The sequence below is a fragment of the Chaetodon trifascialis genome, chromosome 3 (assembly GCF_039877785.1).
Source record: "Chaetodon trifascialis isolate fChaTrf1 chromosome 3, fChaTrf1.hap1, whole genome shotgun sequence".
Lineage (NCBI taxonomy): Eukaryota > Metazoa > Chordata > Actinopteri > Chaetodontiformes > Chaetodontidae > Chaetodon > Chaetodon trifascialis.
Genome location: NC_092058.1, coordinates 17,652,578 through 17,670,933, shown reverse-complemented (window position 1 = coordinate 17,670,933; position 18,356 = coordinate 17,652,578). Strand labels below are relative to the sequence as shown.

At 42.5% G+C, this 18,356-nt stretch overlaps 2 protein-coding genes across 4 annotated transcripts in view; both read right to left on the bottom strand.

Annotated features, from left to right (window-relative positions):
• The window catches only part of LOC139328890 (RNA-binding motif, single-stranded-interacting protein 2-like), a 152,480-nt gene that overhangs the window by 70,971 nt on the left and 63,153 nt on the right, over positions 1-18,356 (bottom strand). The gene's annotated exons all lie outside the window — the stretch shown is intronic.
• Positions 1-18,356, bottom strand: part of rargb (retinoic acid receptor, gamma b) — a 36,015-nt gene that overhangs the window by 16,349 nt on the left and 1,310 nt on the right. For 2 of the 3 annotated variants that reach the window (XM_070958952.1, XM_070958953.1), the window contains exon 2: positions 7,719-8,130. In XM_070958952.1, the coding sequence (XP_070815053.1) occupies positions 7,719-7,887 (169 nt within the window). In that variant the 5' untranslated portion in view covers positions 7,888-8,130. Of the gene's footprint in view, positions 1-300; positions 833-7,718; positions 8,131-18,356 lie in introns of those variants that run through there. The other variant, XM_070958954.1, reaches the window with a different exon arrangement.

Genomic DNA, 18,356 nt, shown 5'->3' with positions numbered 1-18,356 from the left:
ATAAATATGTGCTCCCCAGCTCACTCACTCACCCTCACAAAGCACACTAAGCACATAAACAAACAAGAAGTGGGGTGAGAATGGGCACATAGAATCGAAAGGAATCTGACTCTTCCTGTGGAGAGAGCTCTATGATAACAAAACCAGCACTCTGATAAGAACACACACACACACACACACACACACACACACACACACACACACACACACACACACACACACACACACACACACACACACACACACACACACACACACAGCTGCTCTTTTCCAGTCTGATGGACAGGATGGAGTACTCACACTGAATGCTGCTGGTGCCGGCCCAGGCGAAGGGGTCCAGGCCGGAGAAGTAAGGGGTTGCCTTGGCGAGCATGCAGGAGCCTTGTCCGGACACATCAAAGAGGGGCCGCGGGGCCAGCCCCAGAGCCTCCATACAGTCAAACATGCTCCTCTCAAATCACAGCAAACACAACTGCAGCCCTTCTGCTTTTGTTCTGCAGCCAAGCTGAGAGAAAGTGTCTGTAAAAACTGAGACAAAAGCTTCCTGTGACTGAAACTCAATGCCCTGCTTGGTCCAGGTGTTCCCTGTCTTTCTGTCTGCCTCTTGCTGCCCCCTGACCGCCTGTCCTGTCTCTCCCAAACTAAGTTCTCTGGATGGACAAAATCCCTTCTTTCTCCCCTTATTTCTGCTCTACAACCCAGCCTTGGTTCCCCCTCTCTGTTGCCAGATCACTTGCTCGCCTGCCTGCTTCGCTTCGACTGCTGTAACTGATCTCAGCTCCCCTCTCGCCGGCTCTCTGGGCCTCTCACACTCCACCACAAACACAGCCAACTATCTGCATGCTCTCTCAAGCACAGAAAAAGGAGGTGGGGTCGAGGAAGAAGAAGAGGGAGGGACGCAGCGCCCGAGGGGGTGTGTTCGTGCTCTGTGATTGGCCGTGCACCAAACTTTCTCTCCCTCCCTCTTTTCTCCTTCAAGTTTTCCAACATGCCTCTTCATATTTCATATTCAGCAAATGAAAACAAACACTCCTCGCCTCCCCTGCCTCCTCCCTCCACTCTTTTCGGTTTTCTTCCTTTCTTTCTTTTCAGCATTAATTCCTTTTTTGTTTCACCACAGCAGGGAGCGTTGCCTCTCAGCCACCTCACAGTCTGTTCAGAGCAGGAGAGAAAGGAACTATATTGACTGTACCATTAGCTAATTTTCCCAGCTTTCACTGTAAACAGATGCTCTCCTGTGGTGTCTGTACAGCAGCAGCATCAGGATTATGTGTCTGTCTGAGCTCTGATGTGGCCACAGGAACACACCTGCTCTCACACACACTCACGTCCTTCTATTTCCCAAAAATTAAAATCCTTTCAATGAAGTATTGTGTTATATTATTGTTATTATTATTCCCATAAGCGTATGCAAAAATAAATGAAAACAGTGATAAGTCAGTGCAAAAAGAAAGACATCAAATAAAACAAAAAGGAGCCAATAATGCCCTATTTTAGGGGTTCATTATTTCCTGATAATTTCTTGAAGAACTATGTAATTTGCTAATTACATAATTGCTACTTGCATGGAAAAAATAAGCCAAGCTCTGAGTCAGTGATTATATTTTAGTTGTGCTGAGTTTACAAGATGCTGATTTACAGGAGAATCCCCTTAAAATAACGACCCACTTTAAACCAAATAAATATTCTGTTTAATCCTGGCATCATTTAATGTGGCACTGTGTTCCACATCACAACATCGCAGACCTTTTTTTTTCCGCACTGCTCCACTTTTACTGCCTTACATATTTTCTACTGTGCAATAGTACAAAGACAGTGTTTTGTATATTCATATCTCACTTGAAACTGAGCCATTCTTCACAAGGAAGTATTTGTCATACTCTTTTGTGTATAATGTTTCATTTGTTTCGTTTTTATTCTTTTTCTACCTTTTTATTTAAATTTATTTTATTAATATTTTAATCTGGAATCTTATTTATTATTGGACACATAATTGTGCTTTATGTATGTTGAATGCTTAAGCAGACATATTTCAGTGTGTGTGTGTGTGTGTGTGTGTGTGTGTGTGTGTGTGTGTGTGTGTGTGTGTGTGTGTGTGTGTGCCTGACCTGCTGTGCACTGGAACCTAGCTGGAATGAGTTCATAGTGAGCGTACTGCTGTCTGTATTTACCCGTGTTAGCGGCACCAAATCACAGAGTTCTTTCTAGGAAACTTGGAGGTTATTTGGAATTTGCAAAGCCGTGAAAGACTGAAAAAGAAAGACATGGTGCTGAACATGGATGAAACACAAGACAAGCACTTTTTTCAAAGATATACGCTTAAGACCATGTTAGAAAATCAAACTATAAAGGTCTGCAGCAAGGTGGCCTCCTGTTGAACCTATTAGACTTTTTTGCTGTTTGGGATGAAATTTATGACCTATTCGAGTTGAATCTTAAGCTGGAAGTCTGATCTGCTTCAGTCTGCACATCATTCTTTTTCTTTCTCAATAGCCAGCCCCAAAGTTCTATTTTTGAGTCCCTTGAAGCTTCTTTTTCACTCTTTCCATTTGGTTTTGGCATGTGCACATATCTAATTCAGTTCTTTCAGTTCGGTTCAAATGGATTCAGTTATCTTCCCTCCCGGAGCTTATTGGATACTTCAGTCACAGTGAAGGGCGACTCTGCTGCAGGCGAACCACGCTGGCCCAGAGTCTGGATAGTTTGTGTACGAGACAGCCTCACCCTCCTCCCTCTCCTCCTCCCTTTCCTTCCCTCGTTCAAGAGGGATGAACTCTGGAAGAAACCCCCACTGGGGCTCTAACACCCCCCTTCACACACACACACACACACACACACACACACACACACACACACACACACACACACACACACAGAAATTGTCCTGCCTGTGGCTTCATATGTTTCAAACTGCCCTCGTGTGTTACACTTCTCTATTTTCCTTTGTTTTTGTTTGTTTGTTTGTTTATATTTCTCCCTGAATCCATCGCTTTAGATTTTTGTTTTCATGATTATTTGGAAGATCACAGGGCGCTCCTTTCTGCTGGGCTCTTTAAGTCTCTGCTCTTGAGTTCTCCCCTCCTCTTCTTAGTCTCAGTGAATGGACTTTTTACCTGTCTTTCACAGCCTAGAGCCACACACACACACACACACACACACACACACACACACACAGCACAATGACACACTGCAGGGAGCAGAGCTGCACAGTATCACCCCGCTGAGCCCTCTCCACACCTTGAGACAATTACCCTCCCCGCCTCGCAGCACCCTGCCCCCTGTTGCTGCTTTTAGGAAGAGGGAGGCACAAACGCAGGGAGAATGTGAAGAAGAAGAAAAAGTTGTCTCATTTTTAACAAAACACAAACTCAAACAAAGCTGCAGCTCACTGCCCGTCTCACACACGCATGCAGTTTGCAAGAGGAGAGAGTCACATTACAAATATTCACAATCAGTTTCTTGGGCTATTCATCCAGTCGTCGTGTCTGACTCAAACACACAGAGCTGAACAATGGCCTCTCTCTCTCTCTGTCTGTTTCTCCACCAGCAGCTCCTCCAGCACAGCCGCAGATATTTGCACAAAGTCTCGCTGCGGTCATCAGCAAGCGCACAAATATAGTCACAAATGTGAGGCAAGGAGCGCGAGACTGCTGGTTTGTGATATTCATGGGTGGTGGAATGTGCAGCCTACAGAGTGGCAGTGGAAATGTGTGTGTGTTTCTGTGCGCGCGTGTGTGTGTGTGTGTGTGTGTGTGTGTGTTCCGACGCATGGACAATTATGTGTGTATGTGCTTAAACAGAGTGCCTGTGATGAAAGACACAAAGAAAAACACACAAGCCTCACTCTGTGCCTTTAGGTTCAGGTTACTAATATCACACCACACACACAGACACACAGACACACAGACACACACACACACACACACACACACACACATACACACACACTCACTCAAAACAGTACAAAGAACAAGATGTGACTAGCACAGAAATTACGAAAGGACATTGTGTTCACCGTGGAAAAATACACGTCTGTTCCTCTCGATCACTACGCTGAGATTTCTTCCTTGTCAGGACAAAAACACTATTTTGATGTAGACAGAAATTTGATCCTCGTGTCATGAAAAAAGACAAAACGCGCTGTTCCAAAAACTTTTGAGAAATATTGACTTATTCCGGACAAAATCCAGAGATGGTATCATGTATTTACAGCAGTTCCAGGAAGCTCTGGGCAGAAAAGCTTTGGTGAAAAAGCGTTCCTGTGAGTTGTTACTAATTCCCAGTTCCCAATGCTATTAGAAAACGAAGAAGAGAGAACTCACTGTATGATTGAACGCACAGCAGGGAGCTTTTGATGTGGACATCCGCTAATTTCAAGTCAAGGGATGTTTTGAGTTTCATCTCATTAGGGAACAAAGTCTGGTCTTCCACTCACGCTGATTAGGACCTGGTTTGAATTAATTTGCAAATCCCACTTAAACCTCTACTGTAATTCTGTGTAATTTTGTTCACTTTGCACTAATGAGAGTCATTTCTTGTGGCTTCACTTGAAAATGGGCTCTTTATTGGTGTGGCTAGTCTTCCTCATTGAAAATAATCAGAACTGAAAACACTAACGCGAACCGTCACAACGGACTATCAGTTTACACGAGGAATGAGCACAGAGTTCAGAAAAGTATTTTTAAAGTCTCGCTGATGAAAGCGTCAACTCCTTTTCCACATTATGATGTGACGAGCGTGATGAACAAACTACCGTAAATGCCTCCTATTTATTTAAGTAAGCTTGAACTAACAGCCACTTCTCACCTTATTGTAGTGATGCAGAGGTGTACTCAGGGTGTGCACTGTGTGTGTGCTGGGATGACCCCGACTGTAAGATGAAAATCGGTCAAATAGTCCCTCAAATGCAATAGCGTGCTTTAAAGTTGAGACACCTCTCGGTCAAGTTAATTCAAAGCGGGCATGGACACATTTACTTCTCCCAGGTTTGCTTCAGTGTGACAGTAAGGTTTGCTTCCTCCCTTTTAAGCTCCACTTCTTGCAGGTTTCTCCAAACAAAGGTTTGAACTGGGAGCCCTGATCTGAGAGGCAGTCTGGCACTCCCCAGCAGGTGAGAATCTCTCTGTTGTGTGTCTGGAAAACAGATCCAACAGCCCAACACTGAGGGAACAGCTCAACCCAGCGTGGACAATAATCTCCAAAGAATAGTATAGCAGGAGATGTTACAGCTGAATTCCTTGGAAAGGCTCTCACAATACCCACGGCCAGCATTTCCCGTGAGCCTGTCCTAATTTCCCAGGAGGTCTGACATATTGCTCATCGTGTTTACTGTCCAGACTGATGTTAGACCAGTATGATAGTGACTGCAGTCTCTGGTATGTTAGGTCTGGTGACCTGTGAGTGGGTTATCATGGTTTCTGGAAAAGTACTGGTTGAATCACTGGTGTTGAGCCGATATAAATTTGCACACAATTAACTCTACTTACTTACTTTCTCTCTCTCTCTCTCTCTCTCTCTCTCTCTCTCTCTCTCTCTCTCTCTCTCTCTCTCTCTCTCTTACCAACGATCATCGCTAGAAGCTTGAGAACTCCAACATGGTGTCCTGCTCTTACTGTGTCACTCTATGTCTCTCTGGTTGGCCTTTTGCTGTCAACTATCAAATAAAGCTGAAACACCAGGGATGAATGTGACTGATTTAGATATTCTGTAATCACCTGTCAGGTTTTCTGGGCCTCCTGTTTTGTCACATGTGACCAGCCTGATTGTCATCTATCCTGACTGACACATGACTGACTGTGTCTGTCCGTGAATGCATAAAAGTCCCAGAGGCAGCATGTCAAAGATGTAATGACAGCCTGAGTGTGACTAGCCTGGTTGTTGCCTGAGCCTCCAGAATATGACTGGAGATAAACAGATAGCAGCTGCTCACTGAGCAAATTATCTGTGCACACAGTGACACACACGCAGCCATGTTTCCATCCCTTTTGGGGACTTTACTTACTTGACTTACATTCATAACCATAACTACTACTTGCCCGACCCAAATCTTAACCTTAACTTTACCCTAACCTTAACCAAAGCCTTCACCCTAAAATAGAATGATTTACATGACAGGGACTTGCATTTTGCCCCATAAGGAAGGTGAGTCCTCACAATGTGACGGTGTAAACAGACATATGTCCCCACAATGTGAGTGAAACATGTCGACACACACGTTCACCTACACTCTCTCTGATTGACAGGCGTATCTGGAAGGTATTTCTACACCTGATTTCAGTCTTGTAGGACGAGAGGTACTCGACAAACAGGTCTCTATGTAAAGACTATTGATCAAAATAGGATTAATATGGATACAAGTGCATCAAGCTAGTGTGGGCATTCAATGCAGCAGAGAACCTGAGGACAGCAGGATACATAAAAACACACTGACGGGTTTAAGCTGCAGGTACCCACATGTATTTGTCAAGAAACTGCAAAAGCTGCCAAGCTTATGTCAAGAGCGAGAATTAATGAGAGTAAAATATGTTAAAGGGAAAAATGATCCACTGTCAGAAGTTTAAAGGACCCCAACATGGCAGCTAGATTCCAGTTGCTGTCCTGCTCTGTTCATTATTGATGTTCAGTGTTTGGAGAATGGATTTATTTACTCCAGCAAAACATATTGTACAAAGCTTTTGGACTTTTAGGACTCTCATGGAACATTAAGTAATATGACTGGAGAAAAATACTGTTTTCTGAGTTTCAGTCCACATTTCTCTCTCTTATGTGAATCCAGTTCAGCTGTAAAAAAAAAAAAAAAAAAGCTACATCACTGGCATTACAGAGAATTTACTACGTGGAATTATGATCATCTGAAGTGACCCCGTAGTGTCTCAGCAACATCATTAAATACTCAGAAGAGAAGAGAAATAAAGGAAAAAATTGGAAAAAGGAAAAGTGTTGTCAGTCTTTGTGTAAACTCTTGAAATGACCTCACTCAGCCTCTCTGTCACTGGGAAGTGCAATAGCGCCCTCTGTGACTCAAAATGAGCCACAGACAGCAAGTTGAGAGGAGAAACTGCCATCAGTCCAATCTTTCTTTTGAGGACATTTCTGTTTTAGTTTGTTCTAATGATGATTTGAAAGATTCATTTTCTATGGAAAGTAGCAAATTACACACAGGACCATGTTATGCTTGCTGCTTTTTCCAGCCTGCCCTCGCTGCCATCGGGCTGGTTTACCACAGTCTCTTCTCTTCTCTTCTCTTCTCTTCTCTTCTCTTCTCTTCTCTTCTCTTCTCTTCTCTTCTCTTCTCTGATTTAAAGCCTGATTATAACCCCAAATTGGCCCTTAAGACTTTTCCAAAATAGTGGAGAGTGTCATTTGGCACACTATCTTGTCATGTGCAAGAGCGTGGGATTAAGATGTCTTGCCTCTGATTGAACCCTGGACCAGTTGGAACCCTCATGATTACATCAAACATTTCTTAACACGTTTTTTCCTTGGAATGTGAATTAAGCTGAATATGACTGCAGTTTTGAGCTGGGCTTTCAGTTTGGAGCATCTGTGTGCAACCTCCCGTGTGCTGACGTGGGTTTGTGTGGTCATACAAGTAATTAGCAAAGATATTTCCGTGCATGATTCACAGAAATACACTCTATTTTAGTAATGAGCCACAAATCTCCAAAGTTGTTTGTGCAAGTTGTGTAAATGAATAAAAAATGATTTTTACTACTCACACAGTGCAGCCATCTCTTTGGGAAGGTCTGCCCCAAACCGGCCGAAGAGGTGGCTGCTGGCCAGGAGGTCGAAGGGGGAGTGGCTCCGCATGGAGTTAAAGGTGAATGGGTACATAGCTCGCGGGAAGCCGGTCATGTGATGCAGTTGGTGCTCCCTGTTGGTTGCCATTGTGAAAAGTGCTGTTGGTGGTTCAGGTGACTTCTATCTGACTGGCTTTGTTGTTTCCTCTTCTTGCGTCGTCTTCGTCAGGGGCCTGCGGTGAGTCTGAGGAGGGCCGGTGCCATTCAGGCCCTCTCAGCTGCTAGCTTCTTCACCGTCAGGCTGCGGAGAGGTGAGAGGGATGCTGAGGAGGGAGGACGAGTCGGAGAAAGACCAGGAGCCACGTGACCAAGACCTGATCAGGTCCAGGCTCTGTTAAAAGGAAGGAGGAGAAGGAGGAAGAGATTAGAAGCCTGGTTATGACCTAGAGAGCACAGTGGCTAAACAACTCACTTAAAGTCAAATCAGCCACAACAATTCACACAAAAATGCCAAAATAATACCCGAAATAACTCAAAAGGAAATAAAAGTGACGACGGTGAAGACCAGAAAAAGAGAGGGTTGAAGGAGCCGTTGGCAGAGGGTGTACAACACTTTTCTCCTGCTTTCTGTCTGTCTTCAAAGCAGTGTACTGATTTCTGGCTATGCCATATGATTTCAATCAGCACAACTGTATTATAAAGGGTCTCTCTGTTCCCTCTGCCAGCCTGACTGAGAGCAGCCAGCCACAACATGGGTACAATTAACCCTTTACAACAACAGTCACACACAACCTACTCACTCACTGCACCCCACACCATAAACCCTGAGCTGACGCTGACGCCAGAGCTGCAGCCACTGAAGGTGATGATCACAGCGTCTCACCTTCTCTGTCTCTGAGGACTCACGTCGTGGCTCTGTGGCCCTGTCAATAAGCTAAATGAGGGCGGCCCTCCCCTCTTGTTTCTCTTCGACTCTCTCATCCCCTTCAGTGATTTCATGAGGGGGTGGAGCTTAACTCTCTGTGGTGGAGCTGTGGTAAATACAGCCCGGCCAAAGAATGTCTTGTTGTTTTGGGCCTGCTTCGGCATGGGAATCAAACACCCGGGGTGGGTGACAGAGACAGAGTGAATTTACAAATGTCCATCATTGATCTACTACGGTGGATACACAGAATCAGCAGAAATACACAGTGAAAAAATATGAAAATAGTGAGAGGAAGTGTTCGTAGTCTGTCTTTTAAAATAGATACAACCCAGGTACACAAGTAGAAGTAAACAGTGCGCTTACAGTATACACATATACACAGTCGGTTACACACAGAAGATCCTCTTAATTGCAGGGTCTCCACAAGTCAACTGTTCCACATATGGAGGTAAAATGACTGGCCAGAGCAGAGCTGCTTCACAAGACACATGCAAACACACATGGTCACACACAAGCAATACTTCTTATTTTAGCAAGAACAAATTCACAAGCTTTCATCGTAAAGGGTTGATTTGCTCTCGTGGTCTTGTGGTATCAAGCCAAGCACATTATGGTTTCATTTGTTCAGGATATGACATATCTACTCCTGAGGACCTGATTCAATGGAGATAAATGCCTGTTTATTAATGTCACTTTACAAATCACATTAAAAGAATCAACAACAACTGGTCCAGAAACAGTGTCACAGTTGCTCTCTGGGACAGACCAGAGGACCACAGATTTCATTTCTACCACGATTGTACTCTCAAAACATGGGTCAATATATCCAAAACTGCTTGAATGGCTTAATACCACTACAGCTGAATGAAAAAAAAAGCTCTGACCATGACAGCGTGCTCAGATTTCATCATTTCAGATCCAAACAAAATTTGTTTGTTCATTTATTTACTTTGTGTGTGTGTGTGTGTGTGTGTGTGTGTGTGTGTGTGTGTGTGTGTGTGTGTGTGTGTGTGTGTGTGTGAACTAACCCTTTCGGTACCTGTCAATTAAGACTAAATTCACAATGTATTTAGGACAGTTCCTGGTTCGTTTCCTCTGTTATGTCTGCTGTTGAGCGCTTCACCTTTTCTGGTATTCTTACCCTTGCAGGTGAATTATGCACTCATGATAAGACTTTCTTTTTTTTTAGATAACAGGAAATTTTAGATTATAAAGAAAAATATATTTACAATGTACATGTGTTGCCAGTTTATTAGGTACCTCCATGCTGAAACTAATACAGTTTAATTTGACAACCCTGCAGTTAAAGTTAGAATAGCTGAAAACAATATTAGAGAGCTGCTGCTGATTCAACTGTAGTTTGTGGTGCTGTTGAATTGTATTGCGTTATTCTGAGGGGTGTTTCTCATATTTAGTCTTTGCTCATTGATATAAATGGAGTGGACAAACCATTACACTAATCAGCCATCTGTGCTACTACTATTAGAGTAAAATTCTTCTACATCCTTTTGTTGTTACAGCAGCTATTTCTCCCCCCAACACACACACACATGCACATACAGGACATATTACACATTCACACACAAAGCCACAGAGTCAGCGCAGTCAGTGTTGTTTTTAAAGTCATATTTCCCATATTGACATTTTTTCTGTAACTGCTTGGCTCCGCTGCGGTTTTTCTTCACTGCGAGGGCCAGTTAGGGAGAGTCCCTGCAACTATTTCCACAAAGAACTTTTGTATTTGACCATCAAAGAATGTCAAACACCGGTTGGATGAAGTGTGTAGTAATCATGAAAGCGATTACATACGTAGTGTGGAATGGTCATTTTTTTGCAAAACATATGCATACACATGCCTCTCTAAAAGCAGAGCAGAAACACGCAAGCACGGACATGCAGGCTGCAGGAGTGAACGTACACAGATGTTCTGTGACTTTAATCATGTTCATGGGCAAATAATCAGTGGAAAACACACTGTGTTCACACGTGCTGAAGCCCCATTGAAAGCTGCAATTGACCCTGAAGAATGAAGGAGTAAATATAGGATGGAGGATCCTTCCACAGATGCAGCGCTTGAGTCCTTCAAGTTGACTCTTTAACCAATCAAATTCAAAGACCAAAATCACTAGTATGAAAGCCAGATGTATAAAAGGACTGGGGTGAAGAAAAAATAAAGTGTTGAAAGCAGAAAAAAAAGATGGAAAAAGATAGAGGGAAACAGAGGAAAAGAAAGGGGAGCTCATAGGAGGGAGTTTCAAGCATCTGGCAGGCCATGTGTACGAAGCGAACAGTCCTCTTAATTAGAGCCATACTGAAAACTGGATTAATAAGAGAAAGAACCGGCTGTGGTAAAGCAGCATGGGAGGAGGGAGAGGGCTGCAGAAAACATACATAAAAATAAAGAAACTGTTTTATTTCCTCTAATAAACTATGAAATAATGTGCGTCCAAGCCAAGGAATGGTTTCTTTCTCTCTAATGAGTAACACCCCCCGCCCCCTCCACTCTCCCTCCAAGGGGAATACACCTTGGGTAGGGCAACAAAAGCAGTGCTGTGTCTCCAGGCCTCTGGGCCTCAATGCTGCTTTTATGAGACCTGGCTGAGTCAGGTCAGACTGGGTCACCTGGTCCTGGTCCTGCTGACACACAGACGCACGCTAATACACTAACACACACACATACAACACACAGCTGATGCTCCTTTTTCCCAGACTATGGGGATTAAAAACAGCTTTGGTGTAAAAACGATGGGGCTTTCCATCTCTCTGCCTTTTCCAGCAGGCCGCTACATACTGTCAACTTCGCTTGTTTTCGCATAGCTTCCATCAAACTACACTTACAGCAGCTACGTCATTGTGTTCAGCGTATTGTTGCAACAGTTGTAAACATTGCTCAGCTGTAAACAGTTGAAATGACAAAAACAATTTTTTGAATAACAGTTTTAAGTGCTTATTAGGAGCATCATCTGGATCTGGTTATCATGGGTGTAAATGTGACTGAACTTTATAGTTTTTCCAACTCAAATCAGCTTGAGGTTACAGTGAAACTACACACACACACACACACACACACACACACACACACACACACACACACACAGAGTCTGTCCACACTGAACTGCACTATTAATTTTGAAGATGTCATTTACATGTGAAAACAACCCATGTTCAGACTAGCAGGAGGAGTCCACTTCAACAAATTTGCAATGTGCGAAGCTGCACATGATAATTTCTTTTTGCTCACTTTGACGCATTTAACTAATCAAAACAAATTCCATACTTACTTACATACATACTTACATACCCCTGCATGAGCATGCCATAGCCCTGAAGGACGTGCAAGACAGTCATTTGTCAAAGGTGCCACTGTTTCTGTTCTGCATGTAAGCAGTTGTTCGAAAATTGCCCTGAGTTGTTTTCAAAGAGATCTCTGCTCGTACTGAAAGGCATGAACAAGGAAGGAAAATCTCCTCTTTTTCATTCTAGTTTGGTCAGCATCAGGGACAGACACAACAGGCAACTGAACATCCACAAAACAGTGATTTGATCGTAACTCAGAAATGCTACCTGTTGATCAGGCACTCTTGCCTCTACTGTAGTTGCAAAGTCATCTGACAAAATCAGCATACATACAAAACTTGTGATTGAATCCTCCATCGCACATAAACCCACGCATCATTTTAAGACAGTTCCTCTCTGGGAAAAGCTCTGTTGTTGGTTGATAAAAAGCTGTATACAAAGTGAACAAAAGCCTCAAATGCAGCGAAAAAGTTGTGTTTTCTAATTAAGCTGGCTTAGTGTGGACTTGGTCGTCACCAAGAGCTCAAATTAAACTCTCTATGACTGTGATGGGTTTGCTGTATAATTAATTTCTTAATCATTTCTTCTCCTTGGCAGACATTTCTCTAAAGTCCCTTTCAGGCACAACAAGATTTGGACTGCTGGGTTCTGCAGTTTGTTGGCGAGCTTGCACCTTAAGTTCAACCTAGTTCAATGTGTTGTGTCTGAAAGCAGCGTGCTGGGGTGCACACGCCATTGGAAATAACTGGTTTCAGAGTGCAGTGAAGCTGTTGTCGTGTTGTGTCTGGAAGGGCCTTAACTCTGCTCTATGTATTTATGCACTGTACATAATGAAAAGCTTGCATAACATCATGGCAGTAAACAGCTTTGTTAGACATCCATCAATCTTTGGTGCCTTGAGGATTTTGTTTAGATTTTTGGTTGTTTTTTCCCCCACACGGTATAAAAAAATGTCTTGTTGGTGTGGAGATGATGTGGTGCAGCATTTTTAGGAAATATATGACTGGAGAATTACAGTTAATCTTCAGTTTTATAGTATAATGAGTCCACTTTCAGAGCTGCGAAATGTGCGGTAACAGGAGCTCTGTGTGTCTTTCAGTGTCAGTTAGTGGATGAACAGCAGCCTCAGTTAAAGAGCGCAGAACATGGAGCTCGATTAATAAAGATTGATAATGAATCAAAAGTCACTCTTAAAATTACTTTTCAGATACCCACCAAGCACAGAGAAATTGATCCATTAATAAGCAGACACACTTTCGCTTCTGGCTTTTGACAAATGCTAAACCTCAGTCAGGAGCAGAATTGGATGAAAGCATGACCACAGATGCCTGTCAGCGTTTGACCGTGTGGACACAGTTTGTTCTCGTGTTACAGTATCTCTCCTGGCCTGTTTGTACTGTTTCACAATGTTGTATTACCCATGTGCTCTTGAAGGGTTCTCCTGCACATCGATGTGCATGAGCCTGTTTTTTGCTTTGGAGTGAGACAAAAGAGTTAAATATCCATCACATCGAGGACTCTTTAAACACTCTGAGTCACCGCCTGGTTCAGAGTTGATCCCTCTTTATTTTTACTACCATTCAGTTTTACTCTGAACAGTCTCTTGGTCGCACTTAACCTATTTTTTGTCTCAGTCATAAAATCCCCCATCGGTGCCACATAGACGTTTCGTCATTGCTGACATTTAGAAGTGAACTTGCCTTGTAACAGAAGAGCTAGCATTGTATAGATGGGGTGGAATTTGAATGAATTTAGTAGGATAGGGCTGACAGCAGGTTGGCTGCATGAGTAGCAGTTTTTTTGGTTTGAGTTGACCCTTCTGGCTCCGCTACTGGGCCTCAGGTGCTCTTGAGTCCCACTTGTAATGTTACAAGCTGTGTTCTAAACTGAACCTCCAAACTGAGTCATTAAACACTGAGGTGTTTGCAAAGATTGTCAGTTCTTGATGTGAAGGCGTATTTCTGGTTCTTAGCCAGCAGGTTATCTCAGAGAGGACTAGGTTCCTCTCTCGGCCATAGTACGCTGGTTTCTACCAGCAAACCATGATCAGCATTACTCTTTGCAGTATGAATGTCATGGTGGCCTATAAAGGTCTAAGACTAGTACCACGCCATCCCAGTGTCTCTCACTGTCCACATTTGTTATCTCTTTTTACTATCTGCCATCAGGACTAAAGAAAAATGAGACAAAAAAATTTCCCTCTTACCTACACACTTGGGACTTTGCACAGCCAACACTATGTTTTACGGCATCATGTGCACAATGTGGGATTTTCAACTTGTCTCAACTACAAAGGATACAAGCACATTACCAGATCTTAGGATTTCAGTCACAAACTTTTATAGAGGAACATGGAAGAAATGAGCAACAACAAACAGTTCAAAAAGTAAATGTTAATATTTTCCATGAAATTGAAACGGTGTCAATTAAGTGACTCCAAAGTGTAACCAGACGGTATAAATCCTCTGCTCCACATCCCATAATGATGTACTTTGTTTAAGCATGTGAATGATTAGTCCTCAGTGCTAGCATATCAGATGGATTACATGATAACGTGTTCACCCCGGTGAGAGAGTGAACACTTCGGTCAAAGTCTGATAATGGACACATGAGAAGTGCTCCTTCCCTCTGCGCTTTAACTTTCTGCTCTTTTCTCGTCAGTAAATAGAAAGTAAAAAAAATGTTTTTTTCTTCCCAACTATTTAGTCATCTTTGTGTTTCCAAACTTCCCGTGTGTGGGTTCAAACCAGAGCAATGTGAGTCAGCTGGAAAATAGGTGGGTATTCAATGGTGAAGAGCAACAGACTTTCTCTCTTTGAATTTGTTGCTTTCATTATCTTGTGAGGCTTTGCTTATCTGCTTTTCTTTCTCTTTCTCTTTTTGTCAGTGTAATATTAAACCAAGAGTCAATCTTTTTAGCCACTTTTGACTTTGAGTTTCTGGTTTTGTTCAGCTTGCATATGTATCTATGGAGACATTAGTGTGTGATGGTGGGAAGGAAATCAAGAGGACAAGCTTGAATGCAATCTCTGCGTTTGAAACCACAGAGTTTCTGTGTATAGAGTAAACAAAAAGTCAGAGTCTGAGTGGATATGAAGGTTAAAAACTCCCGAAAATACAGCCAAATGCAAGGAAAACATGACTTCAGCAGGGACAATTAGCAGTAAACCATAAAACCACAATCAAATCTAGCCTATTCTGAGAAAATGCAGCCGGGGATGAGCTGTTCTGAATACACTGAGTAGAAAATGCACATACTGACACACAGAAACCATTACACAGGAGAAAAAACATAGGCACCATCACCCACAAACAACATAATTAGATTTTCCAACAAATGACCGTACCATATTTTATGTCAAAATGGCATGTAAAAATGTCTTTTGAGGAATATTGTGGAGCCATAAACCATCACTGTCAGACAGCCATATTATAACCGCAAAATGTTTACGACTGTGGCAACGCATAATTTCATTTTATGCAAACCATTATCTCAGTAATGTACACACAGATGTAGCCATATATTAATCCTCAAAACAAAATGTGATGTCTGTTTTCCAAGTGTTATTATTCGGGAACATCTTTCAGAATGATTGCCAGACTGATTTTGTTAAAATGATTTCCAGATATGATCTCTCTTAGTTTATAGAGGCTATATAAACACTACATTTGAAGTTTGAGGAGGACAAAGTTGGATGAGAAGACTGATTCCCCTCTCTTAATTTTACAGTAAATATTAAACTATAGACAGCAGCTGCTGGGTAGCTTATATAGCTAACAGCTAACGCAGCTCTGTCAGGACGAGGAAGTCACTGCACCTGGCCAAGAAATAGTTCTGGACAAAACCCGACATTAAACCCATGTTTAAACAAATGAGATGTGACGTATGAATCAGTGAGCTTCACTGGTGCCAATAGGCAGACTTTGTTAGCTTTGGACAGAGGCTAGCTGTTCCCACTGTTTCAGTCTTTATGCTAAGCTAGCTTCAAATTTAGGAGGTTATCCAAGCAATGTGAGTGGTGTCGATCTTCTTGTCTAACCCTCAGCAAGAAAGCTAATAAGAGTATTTCCAAACATGTTAAACTGATCCTTTACATTCACTTGGACTTCCAATTCAGTCCCCAACCCACAATACATTAATTAAAATAGACTAGTGTAGAAGTATAATGTATCTACTAAAGGAATGTTTCATCATAGACAACAGTTTATAGTATAGGATAGTTTCTTTAAGTCTTCTATGATAGTAACTGGTTTGGGGCTGTTGTTTAGACAAAACAATTAATAAACAAACAACGTTTTGGGCAGATTCATAAACAATGAAAATAATTGTTAGCTGCAGCCCTAAAGTGCGATCATGGTTGATCATTTTGATTAGTTGTTATCTTTTTAACTTTGCTTCCTTGCGTCCATACCTAAAAAATATCCACGCATCATTTTAAGGACCAGTGTGTAGGATTTAGTGGAATTTAGTGGTGAAGGTGAACTGTACACCCCTCCTTATGGCATCCACTAAAAACCTGAAAAACATGAAAGGTGCTGTATAAAGACAGTGTTTGGTTGTTTTGTTCTGAGCTACTGTAGAAACATGGCAGACTGTCTGGAAGAGGACCCGCTCCCTCTGCAGAGCTCAGTCTAAGGTAACAAAACACAGCAATTCTTATTTTCAGGTAATTATACACTTTTACACACTTATACACTTTTCAGGTAAACACTAATGAAAAATAATTTGGAATATAAGATTCCATTTCTGCAAAATGATCCCCCCTAAATCGTAAACACTGGTGCTTCACGTAAATAACGAGTTACAGCAAACATCACCTCCACCCTCCAGAAGATGATCTGAAAGGCACCATCGTTCATTCTTTACTTGACTATAGCTTGACTTGTGTGGACAAATTTAAACTGTCCGACATACTTGGGATAACACAGTGTGAATTCTGTGTTAGCAGTGCTAATGGGGATGATGCTGATGATAGCAATGTTTCATAAAACACACAATGTTGTCATTATGTGGAGCCAGCCCTGTGGGCTGCTGAGGGTCTCCAGGTCAGAGCCAGGGTCAGCCCCTTGTCGCTCCAGGCTCAGCAGCCCGGCCATGGGTCAGGCCTAATTGAGCCATTTGGTAGGCAGCTTTTCATTTAGTATTAAAGTGAAAAGTGAGCCTAAAGACTGCCTGAAGCCCCCACTGCCTATGTCTCACACACAGACACACAATCTATGCTTTGCTGAAGGATTATAAGTGTGTTTAAAGGTACTGAGGAGCGGCCGGGGGCCACGATTAAACACACCGAGAAGCTCTTCAGACACATTGAGTCATATTCAGCCTTGAGTTGTGAAAAAGTGCAGTGAAAGCAATAATGAATGTTACAAGTGACTTCCAAAATCTCTGAAGCCAATTGGGCATGTCAAGTCAAACCACAGCCAGGCTGAGGCTCTCAACAAAATCTTTCAAAATAACTCTGTGGACAATAAGCAACTCGGCAGAACAAGAAAACATTTGTATCTTCCCCTCTCAAAAACAAGTAGCAAGCGCTCCCTTCTTTGTTTTTGAAGTTCCAAGTTTCCATTTGTATGTAGCAACCATGAGAACAACCCTGTTCAAAATCAAACTCAGCTGACACGCAAAGAGGATGGAGGATTTTTTTTTTTTTTTCATATTGAGGAAATAACGAAGAAAGAAGTCAGTGAGAAAGAGGCAGAGAAAGAGGGAGAGGAGCCAGACAGCCGCCTCAGCCTGAGGGGCTGCCATTCTTGAAAAGTGTAGAGAACAAAGATGAAGAGTGCATACATCCAACACACCCAAAGCCCATGCACACACACATTTTTCTCAAAGTTTCTTCCCCAAATGATGAAAACAAAACAACAACCAAAAAAAAAAACAAAAAAACAGGACTTAACCAAAAGCAGATGCATCCACCCTAAACGTTAGATTTTAAAAGCTGAAAACATCTGACCTGGGATCAGAGTGACAGAGTTCACTCAGCAGCCGAGACTCAGCCGACGTCCACTGATAGAGAAGAAGACCAAGTGATGAAAAGCAGAAAAATCAAACCCATTCGATCAGAAGAAGAAGAAGAAGAAGAAGGAGGAGGAGGAGGAGGAGGAGGAGTTATATTTAGTGGGTCTGTCACTGTCCTCCAGAATGTGATGTACTGTGTATTGTTTATACCCGGCTGTTTGTGTCCTGCTTATAGACTCGTCTGCCTTTTCCTGAGGACGTGCTGATGAGCATTCCTCCAGACATTAAGGAAAATTAATCTGGAGCAGATCTGTCAAGCATTTGCCAGAATAGCTCCTTGCATTGGAGTGCATAGCATAGAGTGGCAGAGTGATGCCGGTCAGCAGTATGGTGTGAGTGGACAGACGGCTCAGATCAGCTGGAAGAAGCACTTCAC